General features: G+C 49.5%; 1 protein-coding gene across 1 annotated transcript; it reads right to left on the minus strand.

Moving 5' to 3' along the window:
• Nucleotides 1-357: 357 nt before the first annotated feature.
• Nucleotides 358-2,900, minus strand: oprk1 (opioid receptor, kappa 1; the record flags this gene model as incomplete). The annotated part of the gene is made up of 3 exons (XM_080010411.1): nt 2,770-2,900; nt 1,486-1,838; nt 358-896 (listed from the first exon to the last, which is right to left on the minus strand). The coding sequence occupies exons 1-3, from the start codon at nt 2,862-2,864 to the stop codon at nt 358-360; spliced, it is 987 nt and encodes a 328-aa protein (XP_079866537.1). The 5' UTR covers nt 2,865-2,900.
• Between the last annotated feature and the right edge of the window lie 6,870 nt (nt 2,901-9,770).

Consider the following 9,770-nt stretch of genomic DNA (forward strand, 5'->3'; position numbering starts at 1 on the left):
TTCGCCCCCCCCCTTCTTGGTCGTGTGGCGAGTAACGTATCTCAGTTTAAGCAAGCTCTTAGAAGACCCGCGTGTCATTGGCTTAAAAAGCGAACACACACACACACACACACGCGCGCACACACGCGCGCGCGCACACACACACACACACACACACACACACACACACACACACACACACACACACAGAGACACCACCTTTAAGAGCTTTGTGAATATTGGACTAATCAAAAGGGATGAACGAGGACCTAACGCGCCTATCGCGCCTCCTCAGACCGCGGTTGTGAAGTGAGTCAACAACAGGTCGCTGGAGTCCTCCCGGGCCTGGCAGGGAGTGGACGACATCTCCCCAGCTAGTCACACGGGCCTGGCCGGCCTCCCGCCCCGCCGGTCGCCGGCGGGGCAGGAGTGGTCCCTCAGGGTGCTCCTGACCCGACTCGCGCCGGGGCCGTCCCGCGGGCCCCAGGCGCCCGGGCAGCAGAAGTCCCTGAAGCACCTCTTGAAGTTCTCGTCCAGGAAGGCGTACAGGATGGGGTTGAGGCTGCTGTTGGTGTAGCCCAGCGCCACGCAGAAGAAGTAGGCGGCCATGACGGCGGTGGTCTCGGGCACGTCGGGCGCCAGCGTCTTGACCAGCACGAAGATGTGGATGGGCGTCCAGCACACCGCGAACACGGCGACCACCACCAGCACCAGGCGCGTGATCCGCCGCAGGTTGCGGTCCTTCTCGCGGGAGCCCGACAGCAGGCGCACGCTCTTCAGCCGCAGCACCATCAGCGTGTAGCACACGGTGACGATGAGGAGGGGCGCCACGAAGGCGAAGATGAAGACGCAGATCTTCATCATGGTGTCCCAGTAGGCGTAGGGCTCGGGGAATTGCAGGGCGCATTCCGTGGTTCCTTGGCGGGATTCGAGAATCAAACAAATCGTCAGATCAGTGGATCAATACGGTTATTGGTAAAGTACAGAAGCATTAAATGTCACGTCTTGTAATTAAGTGAGTAATTGGTTTTCCTCGTACCGGGGTCTGACGCGTCCTCTATCTTGCAGGTTTCTAGTGTTAAGTGCACAGCGGGCTAATGTAAAAGTGCTCTGAAGGAACATCGACCATCTAAGTCATTAGGAAAAAATCCCTTTCAGGCTTTGCTTTCTCTGCATGTCACTGCTTCATTTAACCGATGAAATTCCTCTTAAACAACCGCACTACCAGAATTTTACCCGCATGTGAGTTGTATGACATTTCCTTGTCAATTCAGACCAATTAAGGACGGTGGAAATTGGTATAAAAATGTCCATGACGGCCTATTTGCAGCCAAATCACGTTCTTTTGGTGAGGTCTGTCCATCTAATAAGTGACTTAGAAAAAGAACAAAAATAAAATAAATGGACGGACCATTCACACATACTGTTCGTTCCAACAACACGATTTTGGCCCCGATGCGTAGTAAAACGGCAAGAACCTGTGCGTGAGTATGGCGGCTAAAGTACCATTACTGGTCTGCGTGCTGCCAAGTATCATGGCGGGGATGCCAGCGGCGGACGACAGCACCCAGATGAGCACGTTAATGAGCTTGGCCTTCATGGGCGTGCGGAAGTCCAGGGCCTTGACGGGGTGGCACACGGCCACGTAGCGGTCAACGCTCATCATGGTCAGGGTGAAGATGCTGGTGAACATGTTGTAGTAATCGATGGAGATGAACACTTTGCACACCACCTCTCCGAAGGGCCAGGAGTTCAGGAGGTAGTAGGCGCTCTGGAAGGGCATCGTGGTGGTGACCAGCGCGTCGGCCACGGCCAGGTTGAAGATGTAGATGTTGGTGGCGGTTTTCATTTTGGTGTACCTGAAAATATAGGAAATCAAAAAAAATAGCTCTCCATAGCGTTTGGGCAGAAATCCAAAATCTATGGGTTCAAAAGTATATAACTATAAGCAATTCAAATATCATAGCTGCTGTGTGGTTAGATGTTTGAATGGAATTGTTGCACATTAAAGTGGTAATCCATAAAATCGTGTGTTTTCCGTGCATTATTCCGTAAATCCAAAAATTCCACGAATTCCAAAATATCCATTTGAAACTGCTCCTTTTTTTCAAACATCAGGGTTTACCTTCATCCACGCTCTAAAATGGTAACTTTCTTTTCTTGAAAGTTTGCTTTCTTCTGATCGATTGATTTGTAATTTTTTGGCGGATGCCGCCACCATCAACATTTTCTTTTATTTAAATTTACTATTCTACACAGGAAAAAGCTTGAAGAGTAGCACATATAGATATGAAAAAACATAAAATAGCTGTTTCTTATCAAGTGCCAGCTAAATAAATATATGATAAATATTGAATATGTGATTTTTTTTAAAACCGAATAATTGTACGGATTACCGCTTTAAATTCGAATCATACTGTATGTAGTCCAATGCCTGTGTGAGACAAATAACATAGGGTGCTGTTTTGATAATGCATTTAAGTAACATTGTCAACATGCCACACATTAACCTACGTATTGAAACACACAAAGCATGTCTTTCCATGCACCATCTAGGACGCACAGAAATGTCAAGCCTCAGCAGCGATGGTGGATCATTAATCAGCTTAGGAACTCGTAGGAATGCTCTTCTGGAGGACAGTCAGTAAAACTCAGTTCAAGCTTTGTGTTAAATTGTTTTAGAAACAATTCATGTCATAGACATGAATGGGGTTGACCTTTGGAGCTCGAAGTCTCCTTAAATCAACAGTGCATGCTGCACCACATGAGTGGAAGTGTGACCGAACCCACCTAATGATGACATACATCACCAGGCAGTTGCCCACCAAGCCCACCACGAACACTACGGAGTACAGGGCCACGATGACGGGGATGATCGGGGACATGGGCTCAGGCTCGGCATCCCAGGTGCTGTTGGCTGTATAGTTAGTGTCTGGGACGATCAGGTCGGGTTGCCAGGTGGAGGTTGGCACACAGTCCTCTGTGGGGTCCGGTGGACACCTGGCCTCCTTGTAGATGTGGACTATGGCGCTGTCCATGGTGCTGAAAGGAGGTGGAACAACGCGTCTGGAAACGCTTCGGGGAAGCGGGATGTGACCCAAAATTGCGCACCACGGGAAGTTATTCGTGGAATTCTCTCTCCGAAAGCACGGTTTTAAGGCAAAGAACAAAGAATAACGCGCAGCCCCACCTCAAGGACGCAAACACATCGTCTTACCTGATCGGTTTCGGTCCGACAAAAAGTTCAGACAAATGACATGAGCGCTCCGTCCAGCTGGGAAGTGTTTCTGTCTTTTTTTCCTCCTCGGTTACAGAAAAAAAAAAAACCTAAAGAAAAACCTCCTGGATATCGACGCCGTGTGTCTGTAGTTAGAATAGAACCGTCCACCGTGCGCTCCCACAAGGTGCGTCTCCAGCTGCGCTCCGTCCAATGACATCAGTGAATCCAAGACAGCGAGCAGCCACACGCACCAGCCTGGACTTATAGTAACCTGGCACCCAGGTCCTAATTATTTACATTACATGTTTGATATTGTAATTTTAAGAAACTAGGAAAATAATTATTGGGCCGTACCTGCACCATCTTTTCACCTTTGTTTTAAATAAATAAAGGTATTATATCAAGTTCACGTAAAACAGAAATATCTGCAGACATTAGTGCTAGTTTTATTTAATGTTATATTTTTAAAATATTATTATTGTTATTATTATTATTATTATTATTATTATTATTATTATTATTATTATTATGGTTATTGCTAATGAAAAACTGACGTCAGTAGTCTATGGATGTCAAGGATCCGCTGCACTCACAGACAAGATGAATAAAATGTGTATTTTGGGCAGTTCCAATATGCCATTGTCCAAGATTGATCTAGTATTGTCCTATTATTGTGGAATAATTTCGTAAAAAAATACGTTTTACTAATCGGCGCAACGCGCACCCATGGGAAAACGACGGCTCGCACAGGTCACATGATAGCATTGCAGTCTAGTGATTTGTCAACAACAGGGTCCTCGCCAAGAAGGACACGCAGATTGGACTGACATCCGACTTTCATGGATGTCATGGATCCGACAAACTCACAGACAATACGAATAACCTCTCCGTGGATCATTGTCGGCTCCAACCAGTCTCCTCGTTGACTAGATTTTCAGCTCAGTGCAAATTGCTCTTGACAAATCGCGCTCCACACACACACTTTTTTTATTTGTTTCATTTGGAGAAAGAATAAACGAGCATGCGCAGCGGAGCGTAAATGCATATTGGATTCTCCATTACGCATTTACACCACTGCTCTACACTTGCCTGTATTACGAATTAAATAAATATAAAACCTAAAATAATTGCCGCGCAGTAGTGATTTTGATTCCAAGTGTTGAATGAAAATGTCAGTTTGTAAGGAAATTCTTGGGGATGCTGTGCTGCGCCCGGGGATGCGGGAATTTAGTCTTCTAAAGGCTATACGACAGTATATCACCTTAAGGAGACTGAATTCATGTGAAGAAAGGCACATTTTGGTTCAAAGATTTGTACACTTGAGTTTATTTATTCATAGGTTTATAAAATACATTATTATTGTGAAGGCCGATTACAAAGTGCAATAAAATAATTTTGTTCCCACAAAATGGATGAATATTCATGACAAATTATCGTGGTCACAGTATAGAATAAAATAATAGTGATTACAATTTTAGCCGTCGTCATGCAACCCTACTTCAGAAAGGTAACCGCCCTTGGTTGCGTCCTAGGAAACCCACCCACAGACGCAAACACCGCCTGATCATAACTTCTGCAGTCACAAAACACACTGGAACTGGAGAGCAAACGCACACTCGTTCATTGAACTTTAATGAGCCGAATACCCTGGACCCAGTGTATTGGTGCATGCAGCAATATTTATTATTATTATTATTATTATTATTATTATTATTATTATTATAATATTATTATTATTATTATTATTATTATTATTATTATTAATAATAATAATAATAATAATAATAATAATAATAATAATAATATTTTTTTTATAATTATGTCAGTATTATTAATACAATTATTAAAAATAATAATCAGGTTATGTCATGTTATAGCTTATATATTGTTTTGTATATTAGGTTGTAATCTTGCAACTCCCTCCCAGAAATATTGAAAAGAACCCTCCAGGTGCTTGCATCAGTGCTGACCCAGGTGGAAAAAATGCGTAATAATCACTATCGTTCAAACGCGCTGAGATGGTGAAAACTGCCTTTTCTTCATCTCGCCAGCATGTTTCCCAGTCGTGTTCTGAGAAGCGGCTTTGCAAACCCAAATCCTCTCCGGCGTTTTCTTTTCCGCCGTGCATTCGACGAGAGAATCGACTGCGCCCGTGTGTGTGTGTGTGTGTGTGTGTGTGTGTCCAGTCATCCTCCCAGAGCCGCAGAGTCGAGGTCAGCAGATGAACTAGTTACAGCGAACCAAGCCCCCAGCTCAGTCGCTCGGCAAAGACAGAAAAAAAAACAGCCCCGACGCTCGGTGTTGAATAAAGCAGAGTGATGATGATGATGATGATGATGATGATGATGATCGTTTGTCTTCCCAGTTGCAGTGGAAGCCGCTCGTTGCTTGGAAACCCCCTCACGGACAGGTGTTGAGGCGTCCTGCTGCTTCTGACACTGTCTTCCTGTTGTTAAGGATTGTGCGGGGGGGGGATCTTTTCGTGAATAAATATCAAACTCACCTTTTTTGTGATGTTTATTTTTTTTTTTTAAATGTCATTTTTTTCTTGAACGATAAGTGATTTTTATTTTTAATGCCTGTTTTTTTGAACTCACGGCTTTGGCGGAGGAGAGACCGGGCTGCATACATTTTGTGATGCGTGGGATGTACAGTAAAAACCAACACAACGTTTTCGGCAACACGGAGAGCGTGTATATATATATATATCTTCATTCATTGCACCCCACCTTTCAGCAAAATCCCGCTGCATTCAATACCTGTGTCCACCGTGAACTATAGAACTAGAGATGAGGAAACGGGGCCTTTTCATATGTTTTTTTTTTTTTTTGTTGATGAGGTCAAAACGATAATTATTAAAAAAAAAAACAAAAAAAACTTTACACAAAGCGAGAAAAGAAACGGCGCATTGTTCATGGCCGCCTCGTCCCACGAAAAGCCCCGACTCGCTCCCGTGCTCGACCGAAAGGCAGAATGGAAAACAGCCGGGAAGGGAGACGCTGATGACGGACGCCGATGTGCGCCCTTTTATTTGGGGGCCAGGCCGCGCGAGGCTCCGAGGCGCGTTGGAACGAGAACGCGTCGGCTACGCTCGTTTGGCGGCAGAGAAGTGCAACGAAAAACCGTCGCTCGTCTCCATAGCAACCGGCTGTCGCGCCAACTTGAGCCACCCCCTCTGGGAGCGGATGTGGAGGCATCCTCGTGGGGAGCTCCAGCCTCCGGGGACGGGGGGGGGGGGTGGGGGGGGGGATACAGGCCAGCTGCCGGGCGTGAGGCGAGGACCCGCCGTCGCCAGTTTTCAGGCCTTTCTGCAACATGGCGAGCGGCGTCTCACACGCACCCCCCGAGTGACTGGAGGGGAACTGCTGTCGAAGAGGGAGAGGGAGAGAGGTGGGGAGAGTGGGAGAGGGGGAGAGAGAGAGAGAGGGAGAGAGAGGGGGAGAGAGGGAGAGAGAGGGGAGTGGGGGAGAGAGGGGGGGGGGGAGGGAGAGAAGAGAGGGGAAGAGAGAGAGCGAGAGAGAGGGGGGGGGGAGAAAAGAGAGAGCGAGAGAGAGGGGGAGAGAGGGAGAGAGGGGGGGAGAGTGGGAGAGGGGGAGAGAGAGAGAGAGGGAGAGAGAGGGGGAGAGAGGGAGAGAGAGGGGGGGAGTGGGGGAGAGGGGGGGGGGAGAGGGGAGTGGGGGAGAGAGAGGGGGGGAGAGAGGGAGAGAAGAGAGGGGAAGAGAGAGAGCGAGAGAGAGGGGGAGAGAGAGGGAGAGAAGGAGAGAGAGAAAGAGAGAGAGGGGGAGAGAGGGGGTGGAGAGAGGGGAGAAAGGGGGAGAGAGAGGGGGAGAGAGGGGGAGGGAGTGGGGGAGAGAGGGGGAGAGAGGGAGGGAAGAGAGGGGGTGGGGGAGAGAGAGGTGGAGAGAGGGAGAGAGAGGGGAGGGAGGGTAGAGAAGAGAGGTGATGAGAGAGAGGGGGGGTGGGTGGAGTGAGAGGTGGAGAGGGAGAGAGAGGGGAGAGAGGGAGAGAAGAGAGGGGAAGAGAGAGAGAGAGAGAAGGAGAGAGAGAGAGAAGGAGAGAGGGGGGGAGGGAGCGCAAGAGGGATAGAGAGGGAGAGAGAGGGGGAGAGAGAGGGAGGGAGTGGGGGAGAGAGGGGGGGGTGGGGGAGAGAGGGAGGGAAGAGAGGGGGTGGGGGAGAGAGAGGTGGAGAGAGGGAGAGAGAGGGGAGGGAGGGTAGAGAAGAGAGGGGAAGAGAGAGAGAGGGGGTGGGGAGAGAGAGGTGGAGAGGGAGAGAGAGGGGAGAGAGGGAGAGAAGAGAGGGGAAGAGAGAGAGAGAGAGAGGGGAAGAGAGAGAGAGAGGGAGAGAAGGAGAGAGAGAGGGAGGGAGAGAGAAGGAGAGAGGGGGGGAGGGAGCGCAAGAGGGATAGAGAGGGAGAGAGAGGGGGAGAGAGAAGGAGAGAGAGGGGGAGGGAGAGCGAGAGGGATAGGGAGGGAGAGAGAGAGAGAGCGACGGGGTGAGAGAAAGAGGGAGAGAGGGAGAGAGAGAAGGAGAGAGAGAAGGAGAGAGAGGGGGAGGGAGAGCGAGAGGGACAGGGAGAGAGAGAGAGAGAGCGAGAGAGCGAGGGGGAGAGAGAAAGAGGGAGAGAGAGAAAGAGGGAGAGAGGGAGAGAGAGGGGGGGAGAGAGGGGGGGGGGAGAAGGAGAGAGAAGGAGAGAGAAGGGGCGGGAGAGCGAGAGGGATAGGGAGAGAGAGAGCGAGGGGGAGAGAGAAAGAGGGAGAGAGGGAGAGAGGGGGGGGGAGAAGGAGGGAGAGAGGGAGACTGATCAACTTCTATCAGTTTTCGCCCTAATCAGCGACGGCAAAATGAACAAAAGACTTCACTCCGTCCTCCGACTACAAAGCCCCGTCTCCGGGCCCGCCCCGCAATCACGCCGCTTCTTACGAAGGCGTCGTTCGCTCAAGACCTCACTCCATCAGAGGAAGCAATTCAAAGAATAAAGGACGGAGGGACAAAGAAAGAATCCCCGGCGGCCGCGAACCCCGCGGGGAAGTGGCGGCTTGCGTTCTCCCTCCCCATTTACCGTCTTCCGCATCGGATGCACCCAGTGCACAGTGAGAAGCAATCACCTCAAATGAGCGAAAACGGGCTTTCGTGGGCATGCATAGCTAAGCTACCGTATCCATAGCGCCTCTGCCCTGCATTTGGAAAAGCACCAAGGACGGCGCGACAGCGTGGGATAGCGCGCCCCCCCCCCCCCGGTCGTTGGAGCCGCGCCTGTGGCTGAGTGGAGATCTCATGCAACAGCTTTTCAGCGAGACATCGTTGTGCAGGTATTTATTTATTTATTAGCTCATGGTCAAACAGCTAACAACACTTTATTATTATTATTTTTTTTTTAAACACCGTCATTTGATGATACCGTGGTACCTCCGCTTACGACTGCCTCTACTTACGACTAATCCAAGATACGGGTGGCGATAGGCGCGAAGATTTGCGACCGAGACGCGACCATGGAAATTTGCTGTGCATGTTGTTTATTTTCACCCTTCATGATTTCACAATTCATATGGGGGAAACCCTTTTAACATACGTTGTTATCGAGCGAACTTACAGTCGTAAGGCGAGGTACCACCGCACGATTTTAGGCAAAAATAAAAAATGACATTCCTGTGACACGCATCCCTATTCACCTTTCCCGCTGCAATTTCTGTCGTGTTGCCAAAAGTCGAGATGATGCTCAAAGGCAAGGAAAGTGACGCCACTCCACCCATCCATACGGTAAAAACGTGAAGACACAAGTCAGAATTGCTCCCGAAAGTGGCAGGGGCTTTGCGGGGAGATCGGCTCAAACGTGGGGAAGACTACCGTCAGAGGCACACAGCACGTGATCCCGTGCATGTACATGACGGTGGAACCAATCCCAAGTCTTCCAACTTTTTTTTTTTTGCCCCGATCTCTTTTGGAATCCAGCACGGAAGCATTCGGTGTCCACGGGAAACGATTGCGCCGGCTCGTAACAGCCGGGCATGACGGGGATGATCGGGGACATGGGCCCAGGCGCGGCATTCCCGGGTGCTGTTGGCTGTGTAGCTGGTGTCTGGCATGATCAGGTCGGGTTGCCAGTTCATCAGCATGCTGCCTGAGCTGCAGTTCTCCCCCAGTTGAGGTGAAATACCAAGCCTGTCTCTCCTCCCGGCTCAGCCTTATTCCATCACCGCGGGTACGGACCACTTCTGACCTCTGGCTACAAGAGTAAAGGGATTCAGTCAATAGAGCCAGTCAATAATATTCAGCATTCAACTTCAATTTCCTCTGTGACCACGAGCGATCCCCCGATATGAATTTGATGTGTGATGTTATCGGGTTGCTGGAAGCCCGATAACCCCATGACTTTGCATTTAAAGTACCCGACATTCATACTATCGCAGAACTAGAACCGTGACAGTCCCCAAACCTCGCCCTGTTGTTGGAGGGACGGATAATTATTCAGCAGAGTCCCTGACGGAAAAACAGCGCCGCGGCTGTGCCTGCGTAGCGGCTGTGCATGCATGGCGGCTGTTGAGAGACGCCGCCAACGTCACCTTCTGCCAC

Source organism: Zeus faber (genome assembly GCF_960531495.2).
Source record: "Zeus faber genome assembly, chromosome: 12".
NCBI classification, from domain to species: Eukaryota; Metazoa; Chordata; class Actinopteri; order Zeiformes; family Zeidae; genus Zeus; species Zeus faber.